At 28.5% G+C, this 26,719-nt stretch overlaps 4 protein-coding genes across 12 annotated transcripts; 2 read left to right on the forward strand and 2 right to left on the reverse strand.

Moving 5' to 3' along the window:
* Positions 1–825: 825 nt before the first annotated feature.
* LOC126838338 (DNA polymerase alpha catalytic subunit) lies at positions 826–18,535 on the reverse strand. Of its 2 annotated transcripts, none has more exons than XM_050572695.1 (28): positions 18,324–18,535; positions 10,463–10,485; positions 10,179–10,379; positions 9,910–10,109; positions 9,645–9,787; positions 9,212–9,389; positions 7,684–7,806; positions 7,392–7,501; positions 7,232–7,313; positions 6,996–7,160; positions 6,766–6,933; positions 6,416–6,592; positions 6,155–6,356; positions 5,791–6,062; positions 5,611–5,727; positions 5,430–5,494; positions 5,105–5,351; positions 4,805–5,020; positions 4,586–4,741; positions 4,276–4,524; positions 4,006–4,211; positions 3,668–3,929; positions 2,837–3,011; positions 2,662–2,773; positions 2,507–2,570; positions 2,290–2,424; positions 2,095–2,202; positions 826–1,123 (listed from the first exon to the last, which is right to left on the reverse strand). In XM_050572695.1, the coding sequence occupies exons 2-28, from the start codon at positions 10,476–10,478 to the stop codon at positions 914–916; spliced, it is 4,359 nt and encodes a 1,452-aa protein (XP_050428652.1). In that variant the 5' UTR covers positions 10,479–10,485; positions 18,324–18,535; the 3' UTR covers positions 826–913. The 2 variants fall into 2 exon arrangements, with proteins under 2 accessions (XP_050428652.1, XP_050428643.1); XM_050572686.1 differs by lacking the exon at positions 18,324–18,535 and adding an exon at positions 10,641–10,923.
* LOC126838350 (uncharacterized) lies at positions 11,081–17,886 on the forward strand. The gene is made up of 14 exons (XM_050572708.1): positions 11,081–11,274; positions 11,354–11,449; positions 11,534–11,633; positions 11,880–12,023; positions 12,294–12,428; positions 13,120–13,248; positions 13,444–13,546; positions 13,870–14,007; positions 14,080–14,191; positions 15,274–15,400; positions 15,471–15,624; positions 16,738–16,942; positions 17,018–17,193; positions 17,282–17,886. Coding segments are annotated over exons 1-14 (1,785 nt in total). The 5' UTR covers positions 11,081–11,272; the 3' UTR covers positions 17,446–17,886.
* Positions 18,536–19,480: 945 nt separating the features above from the next.
* On the reverse strand, positions 19,481–21,811 carry LOC126847543 (26S proteasome non-ATPase regulatory subunit 11). Its single transcript, XM_050587852.1, has 2 exons — positions 20,711–21,811; positions 19,481–19,841 (listed from the first exon to the last, which is right to left on the reverse strand). The coding sequence occupies exons 1-2, from the start codon at positions 21,697–21,699 to the stop codon at positions 19,604–19,606; spliced, it is 1,227 nt and encodes a 408-aa protein (XP_050443809.1). The 5' UTR covers positions 21,700–21,811; the 3' UTR covers positions 19,481–19,603.
* A 290-nt stretch (positions 21,812–22,101) lies between these two features.
* LOC126847544 (transformer-2 protein homolog beta-like) lies at positions 22,102–26,668 on the forward strand. Of its 8 annotated transcripts, none has more exons than XM_050587860.1 (7): positions 22,102–22,361; positions 22,558–22,833; positions 22,914–23,042; positions 23,106–23,278; positions 23,345–23,464; positions 23,540–23,676; positions 25,960–26,216. In XM_050587860.1, the coding sequence occupies exons 1-7, from the start codon at positions 22,347–22,349 to the stop codon at positions 25,968–25,970; spliced, it is 861 nt and encodes a 286-aa protein (XP_050443817.1). In that variant the 5' UTR covers positions 22,102–22,346; the 3' UTR covers positions 25,971–26,216. The 8 variants fall into 8 exon arrangements, with proteins under 8 accessions (XP_050443817.1, XP_050443810.1, XP_050443812.1 ...); XM_050587853.1 differs by lacking the exon at positions 25,960–26,216 and adding an exon at positions 23,865–24,058; XM_050587855.1 differs by lacking the exon at positions 25,960–26,216 and adding an exon at positions 23,865–24,058 and having other exon boundaries at positions 23,564–23,676.
* Positions 26,669–26,719: the final 51 nt, after the last annotated feature.

The raw sequence follows: 26,719 nt of genomic DNA on the forward strand, positions 1-26,719 counted from the left end.
GAGTAAAGTATAGGCAATTTTTCGAAAACTCTTAATTTAGAATTTGTACTATAATGTATACTTATTAATACACTGATGAGGATACTTTGTTGATTGCCATTTTTTTTGTTAGACTATCACAGTAATTTCTATAGGATAAAATACAATTTTTTTCCCATCAAAACTGCTTTGCGCAGATTAATTTTACTCAGGCTTCATAAATATAGTTAAGGAAATAAATTCGTACATAATTAACATGACAAAATTATCTGTGCTCCGGCACCCGTATTTTTCGATATACCTAATACAACTGACGCTATATCATTCTTAAAAAAGTTCTTTCTTAATTAATTAATTATTCATTAACTGGTTAAAATATTAAAAATGGTCCATGATAGTAGAGCACAGACAATGTTGTTGTCTATATGTGAAAATTTGGTGTCTTAGTTTTGATTAAAGCCTTTGAAAAATTAAGCCCCGCAAGGAGGGTTTTTTAAAGAAAATAACGGGTGTGTGACGTCCTCTAAATAATAATTATTGTGAATTTTGTTGTATCAATTATGTACTACATAAGTTCAAAAAAAAGAAACATGTAATTGAAAATATTGATATTTATTTTATCAACAAGTTTATTCAACTAAAATAAAAAGTTTAGTTGTTAAAAAAAAAATTATTTCCATTCATTTTACTTGACTGTAAACCGTAAAATATACAAAACAACTCTAGCTCATACATAGATATATACTAATTGTATCTAAATATCTACTTACAAAAAAAAAAAATGTACAAATATCAATAAATAAATACTTAATAAATAGTATATAACAATAGGATAAGAAGACAATGGGTAAAATCTATTTTTAAATAATTAAACATATTATGCTGAGTAAAAAAAACATAAATATATTAAAATACAAGTTTATTATTATTATTTTTAATGTTTACCGAATATATCTTTTAAATTAACATAGTAAAAATCATGATGTTTAAGTACTTTTTCTACTTGTGCTTTTAACCTACTATAAACTGTATACAAAGGACTATCAATAGTTAATTTGATATCCTTGTTTCGTTGTAGTACTTTGTCAATATCAAATATAAACAGGTAATACCTTAGTTGAAACAGAAGTTGGCCGGCAGAATACTAAAAAATAACATTTTATTGATAGCAATTAGTGTACAAACAAATAACTTTTCTTATATACTTGTAATAATACATTATAATTGTAACATCATTTTACATTTAATACTATCAAAAATTTACATTTAAATTCACAATTGTCTTATTCAGTAATTACAACAGAAATGTATAAGATAGGATTTAAAGTTTTGGTCCCAGAGGCAATTCACCAAAAATGGCCCTTAACCCAATTTATATAATATGGGATTATCCAAATTGTACCATATTTTTTACTTCAAACAAAAAGGCTGTCAAAAAGGATGTTTAAAAAAAAAAATATTATCAAAAACTGAAAAACACCCTAAGACTTTACATATTTTTCTACTTAATTTTATTTTAAGACATGTCATACATTTTTGAAAAATAGTTAATTTCTTCCAAATTAGTGTGGGATATTTTTTAATATAGTACAGCAAAAACCCAAGAAAATATGAAATTTTTAAAACTAATGGTTATTTTTGGAATAATGTATAATTAATACTATCCCTGGAAATAAACATTTATGTAGTTTCAAAAATAAATCTTTAAAATGTATTGACTTTTTTTAAAGTTTAAAATCAAATTCATATTATCACAATGTAGTAGTTATAAAAAATTATGTAGGTTTTGGCTTGGTAACGTTTATAATCCCCAAATAAAATTCCTAATCAATCAGTAAAAATGATTAGATTATCTTAACAAAGTTTGTAAAATAATAACTCATAAGTTACCATAAAAAAAATACATACATCACTTTTTTACCAATGAAAACCACCATTCATAAATATGTTTATTGTCTATAAAATGATTTATATGTATTTCTTTTACATTTTCAATAACTTTACATCAATATTTTTATTTTAAAGTGATTCTATTCCTTTTAGTTCTAATCAGTCCTGAAGAACTGTAAATTCCCTAACCCCAATTTTGGCTGGATTTTTTATTATTAAACTTACTTCTTTTTTTATAGTTCCCGATTCACATTGTGAACAAACCTCATCGTTTGTATATGGGGTTCTTTTGCTCTTGTAATCACATGCACTTTCGTCACAAACATAGTCACTCTAAACACAATACATTTTTAAATTATATACATTCTATTAGTTGAACACATGTGCAAAATATATTTATATCATAAGCATACTCTGTACCTTGTAATACTTTATCATGTGTTTTCTCATTGCCATCCACAAACTAGTCTCAACCATACCAACATATTTATACGGTGGAACACAACACTCTGGGTTAGAACAGCTTTCTAAGCTAAATTCTAATTTACCGTCCACCTATAAAAAATGATAATAATAAAAGCCCACAACAATCAAGAAAAACTTTTAATAGTTTTAATACTAGAAAATTGTCATTTACTTTTTTAAAAGCCGGAGCAGTTATTACTACATCAGATTTACACCCTAAGCATGTAAATGTAAATCTAGAAAAAATGTCATGTTATATTTATTATTTGTATCAATGTGTACACAGAACAAGAGCATCAATTTTTTTTTTTTTTTTATAATATTTACTTGTCACAATCATTAAAACGTGTAGCATCATCTAAATCTATAGTATTTTCTTCAGGTACGTCTCCATAAGCGACTCTTGACTTATGATTTTGATACTGGGCCGGATCAAGGCCTAATAATAAAATGCTATTAGACTACAGAGTCTACATAAATATAGTAAGGATTTTTGTACTACCTAAATGCTCAGCTATCATTTTTGCATCAATTTCTTCTAATGGGGCACAAAGCCTCATGATGACTGGGTGAATTTGTTGGGACAAGTAATATTTCACATCGATTTTTAAAGCTGTATTAGTCTTTAACTCATCTATGTGGTAAACCCTTTGTGTCGAGGCCCGATTTGTACCATCCTTTATAAAAACAAATTTTAATTTTAAGTCCTTATATATTTTTTGTACTATTGCACAGTGGATCTCATGGATGAAAATTAATTTTCACCTAAATTTAATTATATTTAATTAAGATCTATATGATCACTTAAAAATAGGAACACAACAATTATTAAGCTATAGACATTAATTTTAAGTAACCTGTTTAATTTCCTAATATAAGTATCTGAGTTCCTAATTTGAAAATTTATTATCAGACCTTAATTTTATTGTTTTGTATGAATTTTGCCAAATAATATTATTTTTTTAATTCTCCAATACCCAAAATGATTAACTATAATTTTTTATAACAAATTCATTATTTTGAAAAAATTGTTTTTTATATTCATTTCTTAAATAAAAAATGCCCAAGTTTGTGGAGAACTATAACTGGAATATTTTCAAACTACTTTTATTTTTTAGTTGAATTTTAGATTAATTACTATTAATATTGAATTTGGAAGACAAAACGTCACCACTAAACTGTTTGAAATATTAAATTTTATACTATTTTATCAAGAAAAATTTATTTTGAAGTAAGTTTTTTAATAAGATTTATTTGGTCAAAATAATAGCATCTCTGGCCCACTGTGTATTGTATTAACTATTATTAGTACAAAATATATTTTCAATTGTACCTCACAAACAACATAAAATATTGTATCCCCTTGTCTAAATTGAATGCTTTGTTTGTTAAGACGTTGAGCAACTACTACGTGCGGCAATGCTTTGGCATCTGGGTAGTCATGTGGTGCTTTTGTTAATGTTTTACTAATAGCCAACAATGATAACGGAACATTGCCCTCCTCTAGATCACCCTTGAGTTTTTCTAGTTGTCCGCAAATATTTGACACTCTTTCTTCAGGTGATTGATCTGAGAGAATTTGTCTCAAGACAAATCTGTAATAAATAAGAATCCATGAATTAAAATAAATGAAAATTTAGCAATTTCAAGTTAAACAAAAATAAAAATTACCGTCCAGCCTCCTGAGATAACTGAGACCAATCTCTTCTGACAATATCCAAGCCTTTAATTTCTTGTTTTGTAATAAATTCTCCCGATTGCATTTTAGAAATAGAAACGGCAGCATATTTTTTCTTCTTCAACAGAAGCATATATTTAAAAATTCCATCAATATCTAATTCGACTTGTTTATAAATTTTGTTAACTTCTGCTTTAATCTGAAAAAAAAAAATAATAAGAATAGAAGTCTTATAGTTGGGGAAAAAGCATAATCATTCATACTTTATAACCAATTTTCATGACTTGATCAAAATCAACACAATTTGAATTTATCATCAACGAATCAGTATCTCCGTAAATAACCTCAAAAGCTAGTTTTTCAACTAAACTTTTGGTACTAGTCAAAATTTCTCGCCCTTTGGCTGTTATCAATGCAGCCAATGGTTTAGCATAAAAGCGAGAATGGGCAAATCCCAAGCACCCGTACATACTGTTGGCGGTAAGTTTCAACGCCGTTTGTCTCAAATTATACTAGAATTAATTAATATGTTCATAAGTTTTTAAAAAAACTAAAAAAATTATTATTTTGTACTTGTTCTCTAAGAGTTGGTGTTATTTTTGGATCATTCATTAATTTTTTTACTTCTCTTCTAGAATCAACCAGAGATTTTATCTCAGCCGGTAAAATTCCACGAGTTGTAGTTGAGTTTGGTGTTAATTTTAATAATTCTGCTATTTCATCCTCATTCTTGAAAAAAAAAAGTATATTATAAAAAACAATAATGTTGAATTATTATAATAGGTATATTACCTCTCCGACTTCTGGAAGAGTACGAAAACTAACTGTTGTAAAACAGATATTGTACTCTTGTATTATGCTTGGATACAGTGAATTGAAATCCATCAACAAAATCATTTTATCGTAGAAACCTACTTTTGGTTCGAGTACAAGGCCGCCTAAATATTGGGCTTTTTTACGACTAGGTCTTTTTGCATTATCTCCATCAATATGTCCGTCTTCTTCTTCCTGTGATTTAACCACATTTTACGATCACTTTTATTTTTGATTAGGATAGTGAATACTGACTATTATAATAGCTATGTTAATTACTTTGGCAGTTATTTTTTTTTTATACTGTTTATCAGGTAGTATGAAACCCTTTTCGTTAAAAGCGTGCAACAATAAATACTCATTTCTTTCCGCTCGTCCTCCAATGAGAGTCCTCGACATTAAATTACCAGCTATTTTAGTTATTTGAAGTGCTAATGGTAGTACATTCATTTGAACCATAAGTCGCAATACACAAGAGGTATCCATTATTGTAAACTTAATAAGTTGCACCAAGGCTTCAGCAGAACTATAAATGATAATTTTAGTTCACTTTTATTGATGTTATATTCATTAAGTGTAAAACTATACAACTAAATACACATACCAATACATATAACTAACTTCATCATCAGACAAATTGAGCTGCTCATTTTCTTTAACATCCAGAATCTAAAGTGAAAATAGAATTTATTCATAGTGTTACAATCACATACATACAACTAAAATAATGTTTTACACATAGATACTTGTATTGCAAGAAATCAACAAAAAAAATAGCAACTAACTTGTTCAGACAGAGAGTATAAATCATAACTTCTAGCTTTAATTAGTTCTTTAGCAGAAATTTGGGTGTCACAAATTAAACGACCGCTAAGCACACTTTTTTCACTCATGAACTTTCCCTGAAAAAAAAATTATACATTAATCGTGTTATATAGTAAAATATGTCAAACTGTATTGATTACTTTTTTTGGGAACATTGTTCTACGGAGACGTCCAATTTTCGACCAGTTTTGTATTTTATTAGCTTCCAAGCGATTTACGAGAGATGATAACACATAACTACAAATATCGTGTCCAATAATGATATCAGGATCGATTTTAGACATTTTAGCTAGGAAAAATGTAAGTAATGCTCGTTCAGAATCCATTTTCACTAGTTTGGAGGGATCTCCGCATTTTTTCAATTCTTCCTGATGACGAGGTGGCCATGGAATGTTATTTGGTCGAGTAACAACTAAAGTAATATAGTAAAAAAAAAAAAAACACCTTTAACTTAAATAATTAGAATATTTTTTTTCAAAAATATATTTTAATTTATATTATTACCACAAAAGAACTGATTATGATGAGGAGTAGGTGGAGCTTGATCTATTGGAAAACTTGTATGTATCATGCAACTAATAATTAGAATCTCATTTTGCCTAGACTTTTTGTTATAGGCAATTCTTGGATTGAGCGTCATTATAACCATAGGAGGAGGTGGCGCTGAAGGTGCCAAGTGTATATTTTTCATGTCCAAGCAATTAATCTATTATGAAGTATTTGTTTTAAATAATAATGAAAAAAATCTAATTGCTAAAGCCTTACTTCAAGTTTACACCAACTCATTGGATTACTAGATAATTGAGGATTGTTCAAGTCTAACCAACATGGACCTTTAATTTTTTGATCGAGAAGTAAAAGTTCTAAGAATGATGTGTTAGTACCAAACACTCGACTAAAAGTATTACCACTTAAATCCTCTGGTAAAGGTGGATATGAAGCCTAAAGTAAAAAATCTTATTTTGTGATCACTTATATCATAGTAAATAGTGTTTAATAATTCAGAGAATCAAAACAGGTACAAACATGTTCAAAAAATAGGTACATCTTCAGATCCCATAATCGAAATATTTGGACCCGTTCTGACTTCCTAGTTTAATATTGTTTGTACTTACAGAATACCTAATTTCTAAATATTCACTCTCATCTGCTACATCGGCAAGTTCAAAGGCATATTTTTTGGTTATTTTACGGGATTTAAAATTCTGTATATGATATCTATCAGTTAAACTATTAAATTCGTTGTATACATCTACCATTTTTACTTCTTCCCCATCTGTAGCCTTATAAAGAAATAATGTTAGTAAAAATACTCATTACAATAAAATGTTGTTTTTAATATTACTTTGCTTCTAGGAAGAAGAAACATTCTTCTTTCAATGTTTTTTACCACTACGCAGCAGCTCACATATACATCAACATCTACTGGCTTTACTTTACCAAAGAGAAACACAACTCCAGGTTGTTTAAAAACATCTTCAAATGCATCCAAGTAAAAAAATCTGTAAACCTGTAAAAAAAAAACTTTTTTAAATTTTACTATGAAAAATTTAAATGTACAATTTTTAACGATTTTCTAACCTGAGAACCATTTTTGTCAGCTATTAAGGGTAATTTAGAGGTTATGTTGTGAGGTAAAGCAACTTGTTCTTCTTCTTTAACACTAAAAAATGAATAGATATGTATGACCATTATGACATTCATTAAAATGAATTAATATATTAAAGTAATGATTAATTACTCTTCGATGGGCCAATTGGTTTTTTCAAAGTCAATAGTAATTTTAGTTTCAATACTAGGCGATTCTTTTTTTATATTTGTTTCTGACAATTTTACAAAACTTTTCTCAGCCTATGAAATATAATAATTCAACAAGTTTATATTTAAGATTATTATTTAATAAAGTATAACAAACATATAGGGGTACCTGTAAAACATATAATGGTAATAACTTAATAGGATCCATAAATTAAAATTCACTTTTCGTATTTACCCGTGTACTTATGTTTTTTTAAATACGTAAAAATGTTTACCTCAATTGCGTCACCGAAATCAAAATCTTCAAGACCATCATTAAAATCATTTTCTACTTCTATTTTCTCTTTTACAGGAATTATTTGTTCCTGTTTTATAACAACTTCAACACTTGGTGTAGACTAAAAAATTAAAAAAGGTATTATCAAAACCATAATGAATTCTTTATAATTTTATTAAAGTCTGATTCCTATGCAATAAGAAAGATCTATTTCTTAAATCAGCATCCCACACGAGCTTTGCTTATTAAAGGAGTGTACAATAATAAAATTTAAAAAAACAAGTAGTTAGAAAAATAAAAAAAACCCAATAGTTTTTAGGATTTTTTAAACAAATTTTTAGAAAAAGTTATTCAAATATTTCATTTTTTTAAAGTTTCATAGTTTCAGAGTTTTTTGATAAATACAACCAAATAATAACACATAGAAATGGCAACTAATTTGGACTGATATGCAAAAACAGATCAGTGGCCATTTAAAATATAGTCAGTAGAAGTGTCTTATGAATACTAAAGAAAAATATTTTTAAAAGAATGTATTTAGAATTCAGTAATTTTTCAAATGAACTAATTATCTACAACAAAATAGACTTGGAACAAAACTGTAAATTAAAATAAACATGGTTATACACTTGCAAATAGCAACAGGATAAACACTGCTTTTGAACAAAGGATTTTACATTAGCTTGGTCCATAAATAAGACATGGTATTGGATGGCCATCATTACAGCTTCCAACGTTAAATAAATATTTCCCTAATTTTTGATTTCATCCCTGGGTCTCCACTCTGTTTCCACTTTCAAGTTTTTATTCATAATAGAAAAGTATACCAATTTGCAAAAGTTTCTAATTGAGTGTACTTCTAGAAAAATGTATAACAAGGCAATTAGCGTTTTTGTCGAATATTTATTGAAATCATGATTTATTGAACCTAATATTGAGTTTCCAACAAGTATATACCTGGTTAACCATCAAATTATACTGGTAGTAAGCTTGATTTGGAACTTAATGAAAAATTGTAAATTTTTCTATAAAATTTAAAATTTGACCTGCAAATGAGGAGACTAAGGTGGTAAAATGGAAGTTTGAAAAACTAGGGAAATACATTTTTCAACACGGGGAGCTGAATGATAGATATCCAACGTGGAATTTCACAGAAAACTAATAAAAGGATCACTCTACTAAACATATTATTATACTATCAGACTAGTCTAGGAGAAGAGAAAGCATTTCCCAACTTAAATGCTGAAAACCCTAAATGGTACAATCTAAATATTCTGCCACCTGACAAACCTAACTAAGTTTAAGCAAGCCTACTTTTGGTCATAAGCACCATACAAAAAAATACTACAAGAAATTTTAAATAACTGTATTTTTCTAAATATCTAACTAAACAAGCTTAAATATGTTCATCAGTATGTTTATCAGTTGTATGAACATACAACTGATAAAAATTAATAATAATAAAAAAATGTAATATTATTTAATAAAAATATTTGTATTTACTAATAATAATAATAATAGTATACCTTATCCTGTTTAAAAGTTGAAGATTCTAGTACATGACTATTAGCTTCTATATTTGAGTGATTTTGTTTTTCTTCAGAAGAGCTCTTTTCTGGTTTTTCATTAACAATATTGCCTGATTTTACATTTGAATTTGGCGTTCTAGGTTTATTTACGTTGGAGAAAGATTCTAAATAGCCTCTGTTGAACAATTGATATACATTTCACGAATTAGTTTTTTTGTTTAGATTTTATTTACACACCATGCTCCCCTTTCAATTTTATAAAGAAAGAGAGAGATAAATTTTTATTTAAAAAAACAGAATCGACTACTTGTCTAACAGGTTGTCTATAGTAGCACAGTTTACATTTCAGATGACTAAAGTATAGATTGTTCAGTAAAATCCACGGAGTTTAAAGACATGTAATATTTTAATAAATAGTTAATTTTTTTACCTAGTCTGGCTATCCCTTTTTATTTTATCTGCAACTTTATTATGAAGTAAACGTGGAGTTTTAGACATCCCAGGTTTAGGTGAACTATCTAATTCTTGAATTAAATCACCAAGAATATCATCGTCATCTAAATTGACTGGTACCTACAAACATAAGCAGATTTTGATTTTTATATTAATAGCATTGTCATACTTTATAATTTATCTAAAACTAAGCTACCTAAAAATTTGAAGTTTTAAAAATCTTAATGGTAAAAGATAAATACCTCTTTTTTCTTTTTTATAGGCATATTAGCAAACATCTTTTGAATATCTCGATATGATGATGTCGAGTCCTCATTTCCTGATGTATCTAATCTACTTCTTTTTTTGCCTCTACCTTTTTTCTCTTCTTTGACAAGCGACGCTTCATCCAAATCATCATCAAAAATCTCTCTGCCATCTTCAATATAGCCATCAACATCACCTATTATAAGAATCAAAGTAATTTCCAACCCTTCAAATAAAAACAATTATATTATGTAAAAATATTTACAATCATCGACAATCCAATTGTCTTGTTGCCGTTTTACAACCCTATCAGTGTATTCTTTTTCAGATACTTCTTCATAAACATTTTGCAATGGTTCCACTTCATATTTATGTTTAACGCCGTCTGATTTAAGTTTTTTCAATTTGGCCAATGCTTCAAAACGACTCGTCTGGCCGACTTTTTGTCGTTTGGGTCTGGATGTTTCTTTTTAGGTGAAAAAATAAAAACAAATAAATTTAAGTCATACATACAATGTTATTAATAAAATATAATCCAAACCAACTTACCAGGAGTCTCACTCATTTTTCTCCTGTAACAACGGTAACACCAATGTATACAATGTACAATGTAACAGTGTTATATTTAAATGAATGATTATAATGCAATAAAAAGTTATAACTATTAATATGAATCACGTTTTTACTTTAAAAGTAATTACTAATTTCCCATAATAATAATACGTACGTATAATATTCAGTATTGTCAAAAATCAAAATACTTTAACTATAATATAACATAACATAACATTACAACCACAGACTATATTATGAACTTCATAATATGAAGTCTGTGATTATAACCTTGAACAAAATAAAGATTTTCCCGCCAATATTGAAACGCAATCCACTGCATCATGATTTTCAGGCGGTAATTATTATCACTAAAAATGTTTACCATGTTAACAGTGGTAACCAAGATGGATTAATAAATTTAAATGGTGGTAACCTTAAGCCGGGTTCTATTTAATCTAGTATGTTATAACCATCTTAAATCATGGTTATAACATAGAAAGAGAATACTTTTTATTTATCGGTGATAAGGTATACGTGCCGCTGTTACAGATAGTTATCAACTGATAAGTGATAACACATGTTCGAAATATTTTATGGACTGTGGTAATACTATAATCTATTATCTATAACAGTATTTTAATTAAATAGCTCTGGTTAATAATAAGTTGTTATATTTAAAATACTTGAATGTTTTATGTATCTGTAGTTCTAATTCTATAGTAGGTATATAGGTATATTATAGTACTTATAATTCCTGGAATGTGATTTTTTAGAATAGTTTAAATCAATTTGTTAAAGTCTATCATGTATGTATTTGTTTAAATATATGTGTTCATACAAAACAGTAGTCAGTATCTATAATTATTTGTTTTCTATTTGTTAAAGGTCGATAATTAACGCCGAGACTTTTGTGCAAAACCAATCTACTCAACCATGTTCAAGTATAGTAAATCAAAACCCTGTTCAAATTTTTGACTCTAAGTATTTGATTTTATATTTTACAATTTATCAGTTTAATGCACAATATATAGCTAATAAATACTATTAATGTATTCAATGTTGTAGCCTTATAGGCCCATTGAACGATCCAGAATACTTGATTGAAAATGCACATTGTTTTCAATACATTCATGACATCAATAAATCAAATGAATCTAAGTTACAGGTAAGAAATTGTAAACTAGTTTAACTGTAAATTTACATAATACCTCTGTTTTTTTTTTAATTGATAGTATTTTTATGCTGATTTTAAATCAGCAATTATCTTGTGCCGCTTGTAAATAGTTCAACAGTTTTAGACGTCTACATTTTGTGGGTTACCCTTATTATTAATGACGCGCACGGAAGGCGCTACACTATGTAGTAATTACTGACACTTTTACTGTTAAAAAAATTTTTGTTTTTTTTTCAGACCAAACAAAACTATCAATTAACTAATCAGTTTTTATTTGGTTGTAACATGCCACCACATTATTCTGTGTTAAGTATATCATTAATGGACAAATATGTGAGGTATTTAAAAAAACCTACTGAATTAGCTTCAAAAGCTTTTAAAGTAAGTTATTTTTATTAGGTTAAGAAATTAATATTTAAACCCTTAACCATAAAAATAATACACTCTATGCGTATACATAGTTTCGTAACAGTGTTGTAATTTTCAGTGCTAACAACTAATAAATGAGTAACTACAGTCTAACAGTCTGTCTTTAGCGCTGAATTTTTATGGTTTAGTGTTTAAATGTTAATTTCTTTACTATATACTAATATATATATATATATATTAATTATATTTAGTTTTTATCTTGTATTAATTTAATTGGTCTAGTCGTATAAAGAAATTATTGATCATGAACAAGAACTTTTTATAAGTTGGCTATCAGAAAAATGGGAAGAACGTTTAAAATATCGGCGCTTAGATATTAAACCAAATGTTGATGAATATGTTGCTTCTGCATGTAAAGTAAGAAATTTTTATCCTTTTTATTTTATGATAGTATATGTTGTTGTTATAATCTTCTTCTTCTTCTTTATCTTCACCTTACATTGCCAACTACATGGGGTTGGCCACCCTAGTCCTACACCTCCATAGAGCTCGGTCTTCTACATCCCGTTCAATCACCCCAGCTATCCTACTAATCCTTTGTCCTTTCCCTTCAAGCGCTTCTCTCCACTCTTCAAATCTCTCACCCAATTCTTCCGGACTTTCCCCCACCAACACTATGTCATCCGCAAACATCATACACCATGGCATCTCCCCCTGTATATCTTTCATAATCTCGTCTATTACTAAAGAGAACAAGTAAAGACTCAACGCTGAACCTTGATGCACACCTACTCTTACACTAAAATCTTCAGTTTATCTACAGACACTCTTCACTCTTGTACTTGCCCCTCATACATTACCTCTATTACTTTCACATACACCCTTGATACTCCTTTCTTCCTTAACGTCCACCTTAAAACCTCTCTGGAAACTCTATCATATGCCTTTTCTAAATCTATAAATACCATACACAGTTTTCTTTTTATATTTTAATATTGGTTCCATAGTTGATTTTCTTGGCATAAACCCAAACTGATTCTTCGATATTGTAGTCTCACATGCTAGTGTTAAAATATTTTTTTTAATTAACAAATATTTTGTATTTTAGTTCATCAATAATTATATTAAAACTCATTACCATGGAACATATAGATCTAAGATGAAAATTGATTTTAATAGAGATGACGAAATGCTTGACAAAGTTGAAATGACATTATGTGAACATATAAAAACAGCAGTAAGTTACTAACACATTTGATATGCTCAAAACATTCTTAAATTTTTTTGTTTTTAAATAGAGATTACTCTAATTAAACAACCAATACTTTTATAAGTTTCTATTAATTAATAATAAATGAATGTACATATTATAATTATTATGTACATTAAATAATTAATTACTATATATGTATAATTAAAACTATTTTTCCAGGACACAAAGTATATGGCTTTTATACCAATAGTTGATATAACTAAGGAAAGTTCGAAAATATCCTTTACTAATGGTATATATTGTCCTTCTCCAAAGTTACCGTGTAAGTTATGAAAGTTAAATGTCTTTTTTTAGATGCTTTGAATAGACATTGTTTTTTAATTTATAACTTTTATTTTAATAAGTCAACTGTATATTATTGTAAATGTTAGCATTACAACTTAAAATCCTGATGGTCAACCTATAACTTATAAACATACTTAATACTAGGTATCTAAATTTTCAAAAAAATGTGTTTTCAGAAAAAAAGATCTCTAATTTCCCGAAAATTGGGTTTTTTAATGTATTTTGACGTATACAAATACAATTCCATAATATTCCTGGAAAATTTCAGGCTCTACTTAATACCAAGGTTTTTGTTTTCAGTAATCAAAGATGAAGTATGTTGCAGGCTGTCAAAAGAGCATTGTACAGATATAAATATTTGTTTAAGTAGCCTAAAGCATATAATGAATCTTGAAAAACCCAACAGTTTATGGCTTATACCTGTTAATATTCAAAAAGGCAAATAAATTTAACATGAATTAAAACTTTAAATGGTAAAAACATTTTATAATCCCCAAATTTTGATTTTAGATAGTGACAAAAAGTTGTATATCGGAGGAGCATTATCCACTGGGCATTATTCTCAACAAGAAAAATTGTGTTATTATCTCAGAAAAGAACTTAAAAAAACTTTTAGGAAAGTGTAAGTAATTTTTTTAACTACTTGTTATAAGAATTTAAATGTTAAAGACAGCCAACTGCATAGAGCAATTGAACATATTATTTCAGATTAATACTGTTTTGCTTATAAACATAATAATATTGTTAAAGGCAAATAATTGCTGTGTATTTAGAATAAAAATAAAATAGAATGAATGTTTTTTAATAATCCACCACCGCAAAACATTATATTTTAAAAGTTTAAATAAAATGCTGTTGTCTGTAATATTTTTGTTCGGTTGTGAGTGCAGTCATCCTAAGGACTTTTTTACTTTAAGCCACTCAGAATCGCTGCTGATGAAAAAAAACTGGGGCAGTGTTGATAGTTTTATAAACGACCATAGCCACAGATGGTAATGCTACAGACTAGTGATTACTTTCGCCGCGGAAAAAGATGCCGCTTTCGGCATCTAAAAGGTGTTCCTTTTGTAACCGCTCTAAAGCATTCTACACAATACGTAGACCTTTCAGGTATACTTGTGCAGCTTTACAGGCCCTTAAATCGCACTATTCCAGTGAACAGTGGACTACAGAAAACTACTTTTCTATGTATACATATATTCGATAACTTAAATTGTGTACACTATCCGCGGGTACGTCATTTTCTACACATATGAATTTAGTTTTCATTCAATCTGAGATTGCCTGTGCAGTGTATTTGAACATGCATGGAAACCTGTACACAGATATTGATGTCAGGTCTCTGTTCAAAATAAGAAGCGACATGGGCAGAGATTGAAACGTGTCACACCTTGCTGTGCTGGCACAGCCAAAAATGGTGCGCTTCAGTTTCTACACATGTAGTTTCTTTTTTTGAACAGAGTATATCAGGGCCGTATGTAGATCTTTTTTTTTGGGGGGGGAGCTTAGGTACTAACACCCAATAAAAAATTTTACTTATACAATTCACATCATATAGGCCCATTGGCAGACTAAAAAAATTTCTGGGGGGGGGGGCTGAAGCCCCCTCAGCCACCCTCATACGCCCCTGAAGTATATATCTTATGTAGCCATCTAGATTATTTGCATAAACTAAAATGTCGAATTATTACAATCATGTTTTAGAATACCAGGTAGTGAAAGTGTTATGGATAAATGCGAATACAATTATGATAAATGGATATTACAATCATGTAAAAATGATAATAAACAATTGTATAGTTTACTTATTAGAAGCAAACCACATGTACAAGTAAGAGATAAATAAGTCCTGACGGAAATGTTTATTTTAATAGATAATAAATGCTTTTATTATTTACTAGATAGTTTTACCCAACAATGAACGCACAGAAAAAGTGTTGACACCCAAAGTTGAGTACCAGCCAGAATTCGGCTTTGAAAAAGTTACTGAAGAACAACTCGCTGAATATTGGATGGATACATACTTTAGAACACCAAAGAGCAAACTTACTTTAGGTAGTATGAAAATATATATACTCTGTCTCACGAAAAAATGGTAATGCGCAGAAACCAAAACGCAATACTTCCGTATGTACCCGTGGAGACAGGAGTGATGCGTTTTTGGTTTTTGCTCAGTACCGTTCTCTCGTGGGACTGAGTGTTTAATATCTTTGTTTTATGTTTGTAGTTATCTTAATAATTGGATGTTTTAAGTATTGGGAGTTAAGTTAAATAGAATTAAAAATTAAGGATCATTAAATTAATTAGTTTTGATAATGTTATACCCTTAATGATAAACTACACGTCAAAAATAATGTATACATTTTTATAAAAATTTAAAATAATGATTATGTTCTTCTTTGTTCTTCTATGAAGACATTTAAAGTAACTCTGTGTCAAGAATTACAGACGTCCGTGTTTATAATGTGTAAACAGATTTCCGTATTGATAATGCATACACGAACGTTCGTATGACAGCTTAAGAAGCGCGGGAATGCTTATTTTTAGTGTCTTGGGTATGAGTGCAGTCGATAGTGCGCTTGATCAATATACGGAATCTTGTGTTCAATTAACTATATCGTATTTTTTTTTCCTTTATTTTCATTCTAAATTTTCCTTTTCATTCTAAAATTTCAATTTTACTTAAATTGAACCTGTGACCTCCACCTAAACTGTAGTCTGCAAGCCTAGAAAATGTTTAGTTAAGCAGAGCAAAGCAACGGCGCCGAGCAAGTGAAGCAATAGAGTGCCAAAACACTTGGTGACCCGCCGTACAATAATAGATTTTAAAAATAAAATATGATGGGCCAATTTAAAATATTTAAATAGGTATATACATTTTTTATGTGTACATTAAAATGTTTTAATAAAATATGTGGGCCAATTTGATTTTACGTGTGTTAAAAAGTCAATAAAACTGGCGATTGCATTGTAAACATGGACGTCCGTGTCTCTAGACACAGCATTTAAGTAAACTAAAAAAATATAAAAATTATGACTTGTTATCAAGACTATAAAGAAAGATAGAGGATAAATACAGCTAATCAACTTTTCTTTTCTATTCCTTTTAAAAATTAGCTAAAATTAGAATTGCTTTTACATTTTTTAATGTATGAATAACTGTTACAGTTTCGGTGCAGTACAATATGGATTTGATGATGATAAAAGAGAGACAAGCTGATAAAATTTGTACAAAAATTGATGAAAAAAAACAATCTTACTTACTGAGACTTTTATTAATGTTTGAAAAACTTAAACAATTGGATGAGGGAGATTATGTTTTATTGCACAATCCCAAAAAACCTTTTCAAATAGAAATATATCAATCATCTCCGTTAGTCGATAAATAAAAAAAATAACAACATTTCATATAATTTTTGAATTACTTAATTTAATTTTTTTTTTTTAGATATGGAGGTTTCAATTTACTTAACATGTACTTTGTGTTACAACAATCTGAAGTTCCAGATTCTCTGACTTGGGTTCCTATAGATAACAACATAATATGTCCAATCCACGAACATTTTAAAATTGCGCCTTGTATGTTCAGACCTAATCCAACACCTTTAAAAATTGAAGCTATAAGTAAGTTTTTGTGTATACTAAGTATAATAATTAGCAATAATAATATATTTGCATAAAATGTAATAAATGTAATTATTAAACCTCTTAGCTGATCAAGTTACCAAACTAAAAGCTATCATGGAACACAAAGAAAAATTAATAAAAGAACAATTGGCACATAAAAAGAAAATGAAAAAAGAAAGGAGCAAAGCAAGAAAAAAATTGGAGAAAGAAAATGATAATGAAACTTATAATATAGAATCTTCAGAATAAGAGCATTTTACAATTTGTATGAATATCATATAATGTCAGTTATTACTTACTCCTATATAATAATGAGTATTCATTTTATAATGAGGATTTATTATAAAACCTTTTGAACTGCAGTAACTTATATATATTATTACTTGTTAGTTGTTAGCTTCGAATCAAATTTGAGGTTAATGAAATCTTACTATTACCTACTGATAGGTATGGGTTACATCTAGAGGACGTGAAAAAGTTAGTTTAAGGTGCCAATTTAAAAAAAATAATAATTTTCCTTTATGATTAAAAAATTGTCTAGGAGAATGGGATTTTGATTTATAATAAAAGAGTATGTCATATTATAGTTGTATCTTATCAAAAAATGGGATCAGCGCTACTTACATGGATATTTTACACCATAATGAAAAATGATGTAAATTGCAACTTGTATTAAAATGTCATCACAGCAAAAATGTGTTATCCTTGTATATTACACATAGTTCGTAGGATACATGAAAAACCATGAACTGTAGTTTAATTAAGGAGGAGTAATTTACCTAATTATCTTGAAAAAGATTTTTTTAATTTCTTATTTTTACAGTAGTTATGAAATTAAACATTACCTAACATTTTAACTTCTGTTTTTATTTAAATTTTAATCACTTTTAATAATATATCCACCTTAACATAAACTATATACTTTATTGAGATTTTATTGCAGTAAATGGTTTTATTATTATCATGTTCTATCATTCTACTTTTCACAGACAAAAATAATATACTACTGTAACGGTAATAATTTTAAAAATAAGTGATAAAAAAAAAATAGTACTTGCAAAATACATTTTTTTTTAGGTTATAATACTAATCTGAAAATCAAAATATTTAATTGAAAATTTACTTACGAGTTGTTGAAGTTAGAACTTGATTTGGCTGCTAATTTACGTATTTTGTTTGTATGACGTAAAACATGCGCTTTTATTTATTTTGAACCACTGGCAGCAGCTGTGTGTAGATAATTCACAATAGAGTATAGTTGACGATGGTTCAATGGTTGACAAAGAAATAAAACCTAGTTTCTTTCCATAACCATTAATCGGCATTTTAAGGAAAACAATACCTACATGTATTATTATAAATTATGCGCATTTATAAAAAAAAAAGTCGTTATTAATTTATGAGGTTAAGGCTCTGCCCTCTACTAATGTATTTTAGTTTTCAACGTCCATCCCAGAAAAGCTGAGCTTGTGCGAGGTTAGGGCGGATAATGAGTACCATGTAGCAGCGCTGAATGTGAAAGTGCTGCCGTTATTTGGCTATGGGCCTGAGGCACACGAGTGCCTAACCTAACCGGTCTGTATATATGCATGTGAGTGTACTCTCTGTGAAAGCACAATTTTTGTTACGAGTACATGCATGCTTAAAAAAGTGAGTTAGGCTTAAAATCTAAAAATACACCACTGCAAATATGTCACAATGATAATAAGTTATTTTTTTTTAATTATCATTATAAATTTTAGCATTTTTTTCCTTTTTGCTTTTACTTTAATTTCTCTAATCTGTACTATTAAATTTAATTGTACAATAGCTATTGGTGATCAATTTTTTTCATATCCGTCTCTTCTATTAAAAAAGTACCAGATACAATTTCTTCCAAATATACAACTATCTTTTATAGCCGCCTTCTCCCGGAGCTATTTGCGTTAAATTTGAGACAATCTACATACATTTTTGTGTGAAGATACTTTTTATCTCTTCCCAAGTAAAGTTTAGTTTAGTACATCGTTATAATAGTTTTGAATGAACATACAAAACATGAATTTGGATACCAAGGCATAATAAAACTAAAATATTATGACAAATAAGGAAATTAAAACAAAGTTGTTGTTAACGATTAGTAATTATTATATCAATGTACAATTATACTATTTACAAAGAATAACTTAAAAAGACTCAAATTAAAAATTATAATATAACACCCATGTATACATATTTTTGATTACCAAACATAATCATTGCTATTTATCCTATCTCCAAAAATGTATTACAAATAAAAAAATACTACTGTTTTTGTTATTATTTATTTCATTGTTAATTGAAAAACACAGTAGGTACTTAAATAGAATACATATAAATTTAAAAATAATTATTGAATTTTTTTAAAATTTTTAAATTTAGTGAAGGTTTATGTTAATTTTTTTGCAGTTTGATATAATGTGTCTACTACTTTTCCCATACTGTTTATATTATCTAAAACAAGTTCATAGGTTTCATCAATTTCAGCTTCTTCAAACACTATGAGAATTCCTTCTCCTTGGTCCAATATCCCATGAAACTTCTTGTCCAAAATCATTTGTGACAATTTACGCTCAACACTTTGCATTGGCAATTTGATAGACTTGGCAATAAATTCAACTTGAACCCTAAAACAATATAATGTTACAATTACAATAAAATGTACTTTTTTTTTTTTCTACCAATAGATTTAACATTATTCTTCACTCTTCGAGTAGAATAAGTAAAATCTGATTAAATAACAATTATACATAAAAATATATATTTCATTGTAACCACTGTTAATCTTGCAATGGGCAAGCCATTTGTGATAACATGAGTACTTGTATAATTTACAACAAAACTAAAGGTAGTGATAATCGTACATCTGATTAATTTGTATCAAATATTAATGCATTTACTGTACCTTACACCTTAATTTAATAATAGGCTGTAATAAAATAAAAACAATATATATACCTACATATAAAACATAATATGTAAATATAACAATTTAAGTAAAAAAGATTGAAATTACAAAGTTTCAGTATTATGTATAACAGTGTGCCTACTGGAAAGTTAAAAGTTACCCATATAAATTATCATGCATTTGAAATTGGTTTTTGGTGGTGTGTGGGCTTATAGATCCCATTGCAGGGGTCCCAGACAGGACTCCTTTGAAAGAGTGACTAATCAAGGTTAAGTAATTAAGAAAGAATTTTTTAAGATAGCGTTAGTACTAATAATGTTGATGGTAGGGAGGAATGGACACTGATAACAGACTGCCTGAAGACTACATTAAAAAAACATGTTATGAAGTCCATAGAATCTCGGTAGTACCACCCTGCTAATTGGTAATCAAGTTAACATGAATAATCCTATTTGATTAAATAGTTAGTCAAGATAATAGGAATAGACCCAATAATATATATATATATATTTTTTTTTTAAATAAAAATTTACTACCATTATGATACACAGGTAAATTATTCATCAGTCATCACAAATGTGTTCTTACCTGGAGTAAGGTTCAATTATTCGGCATAAATTCTGTTCCAACATATTTCCATATAATGTGTCCAAATGAGCTCTTACAATAGGATCTTCTTCCAATTCTTTTTTGTATTCATTTAATCCAATTTGAAAATCTGCCAAGGACCTTTTATGACTAGCTTTAGCTATACTTTTCATTGCTTCTACATCAAGTCCGGTATACTTTAAAGCTAATTTTCCACTGACAATCTGTTGCACATCCTCGGCATTATTTAACATAATTTTTGATAAGAGCATATACTTCAAAGCCTTTAAGGCTTTAGATGTGCTGTCAACACTATCAAATCCTTCAAAAGCTTCATAAAAATAAGAGTATGCTGTTTTGAAATCCTGTTCATCAGCAGCATGTAAAATTCCAGATTGCAAATCAAGTGATGCTTGCATTTTTGGAGGACAGTAAATCGAATTAGCTGTTGTTCTAGCTGAAGTTAATGAAGCTCTAGCTTTAGATAAGTTATTCAGTGCATGATAAGCTTTACTTTCTAGTAACAACACATCAACCAACAAGTTTTTATCATCTAATTTTTTTAACTCTTTCAAGAGTACAGCACCGTGTTGCAAAGCTTCTTTGAACATGCCCGAATCAAAATATAGGGCCATCAGACGAGCTTCCAAAGATTGCCTTAAGAAAGTTCGGCGTTCTTCTTTGGCCCATTCTATACATTCCTTACACAATTGGAGTTCAATGCCAGTTTCTGTCTCTAAGTCAAGGAATAGATCGACCAAAGAGCGCACCAGTTTGGCTGCTTTAGCTTTACTGATTTCGGACAAAAAAGGCCGAGTTTCTTTGATTAATGCAGCCAATTCCTTGGCCTTACCTTCTTTTTTTAACAACTCTCCTTGAGACAGGATGAGAGCTTCTCGTTCCATGATCCTGTCGTGTTCGGTCTCGACTTTCTTCATTCCGTAATCGGACGGTTTATTCAACTGTGCGAGCATTGTGGCACCTGCCATTTTAGCAGAAAACTATTAAATAAATACTTGTAATTTGCTATTTATGAAAACAAAATGATGCTTTTTTGGCAGCAGCTTACAAGAACAAAAATATTAAAAAACTGACAAGGCAAGACGAGCATGACCAGCGATTTCCAAATTACTAAGCGTAGCCAACATAATTTCAAAGAAAACTATAATTTTGAAATAACTTATTAAAAATATATAAAAATCGCAAGAAAACAATTGGTAATTTATTAAACTGCATTCTAATTTAAATTAAAGGAGTATTTAAAATGTAGAAGAGTGTTTTATTGTTATTACATATTAAATAGAAAATTCAGTTGTATACACTGTGTAATGACGCACAACTATGGATAGGAGCGGTACGGGCCAAGGCATTGTTTATTAACGTTTGGCGTCTTCATTTTATCCTTCGGCTGGTATACGCAGCGGCCAGCGGCGTTTTTCGTTGTTATTTCGCGGAACATCCAAATAACCATTCTCGTGTCGTGTTTTTGTGTTTACTTAATATTGAATATTCATTGTGTTCTAGTGTATTTTTATTTTAATAATCTTTCTGTGGTAAATACCACGTCACACATTTTCAGAAAACCGGTGAGCGTGACTCTAACTTTGTATAGACACGTGAATTCCGCATCAACAAAATGAGCGACGTCGAGGTGAGCACTGATGTTTTTTTCATGTTACTCATTAATTATGATAGCTTAAGACATTATAAATTGCTTAGTAAATTTGTCGGCCTTAAAATAGCATACTACTTCGTTTTGTTTTGATTTTTCGCCTAGTTATTATAATGTGACAGTCTAGTTGAAAATTGAGGTTATGTTAATTTAAATGCTAATCTTTATATTTTAGGATCGAAATGGCCATTCTAAATCGCGTTCTCCTACACTGAGTCGTAGCCGTAGTAGATCACTAAGTGAACGTAAATCACGCAGTCGATCTCCTACTCGTTCAAAAACTCGCTCCAGATCAGTTACGCCTCCTCCCAGCCGCAACGGAAGTAAATACAAAAGCCGTTCTAAACATTCTTACTCTAAATCACGCTCAAGGTCTCGTTCCTATTCTGGTGAACGTAAGCGCAGTTATCGCAGTCATTCTAGAGGATCAGGCTCCAGACGTAGCAGACATGTAAGTACTTTTTTAGTTTAAACACTATTGTTTTGTTTTAACTTAAATGTTTACTACTCTTGACTTATATTCGTTTATAGGAAAATCCTAAACCTAACAAATGCTTGGGCATATTTGGATTAAGTGTTTATACAACTGAACATCAACTTTATGATATATTTTCCAAATATGGATCTATTGATAAAATTTTGATTATTATTGATGCTAAAGTAAGTTAGATGAACTAAATTTAAATATGAAATCTCTTACTTATATATTACTTTGAATATCAGAGTGGAAGATCTCGAGGCTTTGGTTTTGCTTATTTCAAGAAACATGAAGATGCTAAGGTAGCTAAAGAAGAATGTTCTGGAATGGAAATAGATGGTCGCAGGATTCGTGTAGATTTCTCTATTACACAACGCCCACATACTCCAACACCTGGAATTTACATGGGCAGACCTACGTAATTACTTACATTTAACTAATGATTATCACCATAAATCTTACAATGCTATTATTTTATATTTAGTATGAGAGAAGAAAGGTCATCTAGAAGACGAGGTTATGATAGATATGAAAACAGATATGACCGGGACAGATATGACCGTGGAGATCGTTACGATAGGTATGATAGAGATAGGGATTATGAGTGAGTATCGCCTCAATTTCACTTTGACTTCATTTTAATGAAGTTGCTAATGTTATATTAATACAACATTAACAGTGATTATTATGATGGTGGATACAGAGGAGGTGGCGGAGGAGGTGGTCGTGGACACTACAGAGATCGCAGATCTCCATCACCATATTACAAAGGCAGATCACGCTATGACCGATCCCGTTCACGTTCATTTTCTCCACGTAAGTTTCATATGAATTTTACCCGTTTTTTAAGTTAGGTGCCTTTCTCTTGTTTTGTTTTGTTTTTAATTAAGGTTATTTTTTGTTTTCTTGTCAGTTTTAATTCGGTTGTTTCGTTTAGTTTCCCTAAATATTTTTTTCGGGTATAGAAACAAATTACTATCCATTTAATTTATTACTTAATGCAGTTTTTCAGCTCTCAAAGTATTTAATCAAGATTTCCTACATATTCAATTTTTTATTCATTTCCTGAAGAACATATTTGAAGAAAAGAAAATATTACAATTTGTCAAGATAATAATAATAAAATTGACTTGAAGACTTCTCAAATTACATTATGTTAGAACTTTTATGTATATTTTTAAAAAAAAACAAAACAAAACGTAACAAAAATATAATATAAAAGAAGACTCTTCAAATTGCAAAAGTAGAACACACGAAGACCTATAATGAATATGACCCAATGAGTAGATATTGATAGACCTGATGAAGATCTTGAAGTCTAGTCAAGAAAAATATCAGTTTTCGCCAATAATTACAGAGGTAAATTTATAGAAAGATGTAAATTTCCTCTTAAAACAAATTTTCAGTTATAAAAATAATTTGGGGGCAGTCTTAAAAGTTATGCACATTTTAAAATTAGGAAAAATTGTTGTTCTGTATAGGAGGCTGGTACAATATTATCTTAAATTCGAAAAATTTTATCCTTAATAAAATAAATAAAGTAAACATTTTGCTTTTTAAATGACAACCAAAATTGATTAGACTTTTTCCTTGTTCCAAATGGCTATTTCAGTTTTTAATTAATTAAAATGAATACGTTTCTTTGTACATTATATATAATATATTGGTATGATTATAACATCTTCTTTTTTATTCTTATCTATTGACTTTTTCAGTTCAAAATATCATTTGTTTCATATCCTATCTTATCATAATTACACTATCTAACTAAACTGCTAAATAACATTAACATTGGAATTGCTACGTAATGACTTAATAATAATTTGATTGAAAATGGAATTTAACAAATTGGGATAAGGCTACTTTTCTTGATAAGTGTTTGATATTCAAATCATAGGTATTTCTCTTTTTATAATTACCAACAATGTTTTTATGTGTGAGTCTACAAATGGTCATTTTTATTATTACATCTTTTTAATGATACCACGTTTATTTTATTTATCTTTTAAATTGAACCGATTAATTATTGGAAATAAATTGAATACTTGAATAAATACTAAAGTGTAAAAACTAGGCAACTATAATGCAACCAAAATAAGATGAGTGTGCAGTTGGCTGGTTTCAGTGACACTTCATCTGCCATAAGCTAGAATACACAATTTTTGTTATAAGTACATACTTTAAAAAAGTGGCAGGGCATACAAATAGTGTATACTAATGATGGGAATCTGAAAATCCTGATTTAAAAAAAAAAACACTTTAAAAATTTTAGAAATATTAAATATTATTACGATAATAAGCTGTGTACTTAGTTAGAATGTTTTGATGAAAATTTAAAAATAAAAAAAACCTTGACATTGACTAAATTGTTTTTGTATTTCAATAAATCCGAAATGTGTTTATCTTTTTGGTGTTGTTTATTATTATTACATTTTCATCAAAACGCTCTTACTTAGATACGCAGCTTTTTTTTACTGTAAAAATATTGAATACTTATAAGATTATTAAGTGGCTTAAATAGCGTTTTTTTGTGGAAAATCCAGATTTTCGGATTCCCGTCATTAGTGTATACCATATGACTACACCGCCTCAGTCAAACTGGCTATTGTACAACAGTGTTCAACCACCAAGTTAAAACTTAATAGCCATCATTGCAGTAATAATCTTATTCTGGTTGCAGTGTACAATTAAATATTTTTTTTACCACCTATAATGTTAAAAATCATTGATTTTTAGTGCTATAAAACGAATAAACAACATGTTTAAATTTAGTTAGCACATAATTATTAATTTTATATTATGTAATCTGCATTATAATACATTTATTTATAAACATTACAATTTACAATATATTTTTATTTTATCAATTATATTATTACTGCTATCTAATTTAAATGTAATTAAATCAAACCAAAATAATACTAAACTATCTTCAAATAATATATTGATAGTAAAAAAAATAATCAAACATGATAGGCTATCTTAATCATTCTCAGCAAATATTGTACTTGTATTAAAATGTGGTATATAATTTTTTAAAGCATAATTAATTATTATGGCCACTTAATCTAATTAACTTTTTTTTAATCATTAACACAGGTCGGTATTAAAAGCTAATGAGCTGATGGATTACCAGCGTGGAATAATGCTAACTTATTATGAAGAATTAAAGCAGTCTTTGTTTATGTCCCATATTCTTTTCTTCTTTTTTTATGAATATTAAATTCGTTTTATAACTAATAAACTATGTAATTATTAGACTCAAAATACTTTTCTAGTATTTTTAATTTAATGCAATTTTTTATATAAAATGCTTTTTGTGTTTTTCCTTACTAATAATTACTATGTATTTGTATTTTCATTTGTTCTGCAAAGGTGCGGAAAGAGTTTAAGAAATTTTCTTTGAAGACTAGGGATTACATTTTAATTAAGAAGAATTTGTCAAGGCTGATGAAACAAGTCCAATTGAAGATGCTTGGTTTAAATATAATAATAATGACATTAATATGGTGTTGCAATTTTTAGTTTTTCACAAATCATTAGGTATATTCTTAATAATCCTACCTATTGTGTATTGGTATCGTAAACAAAATGTGTGTAAATATTTTTTAGATTTTAATTTGTTTGCCTTTATTTATTTGTAAAAGGTAAACGGACTCTTAGTGCATAATAAATACATTTCATAATCTAACCCAAGTTGTTCAGTAATTATTCTTTTGCATTTTGTTTAATGTATTAACAATTTATACATTATTTTTTGTTTCATGCATTATATTAACTAAATTAATAGATTTAATTGTATCAGTCATTAAAATAATATGTTGCTTAACATATAGTATTTAATTTAATTAAAAATTGA

The sequence above is a fragment of the Adelges cooleyi genome, unplaced genomic scaffold, assembly GCF_023614345.1.
Source record: "Adelges cooleyi isolate 19-005CV unplaced genomic scaffold, UGA_ACOO_1.1 ACOO_flye_CR_arks_rails_tigmint_CR_PRNA_108, whole genome shotgun sequence".
Classification (NCBI taxonomy): domain Eukaryota; kingdom Metazoa; phylum Arthropoda; class Insecta; order Hemiptera; family Adelgidae; genus Adelges; species Adelges cooleyi.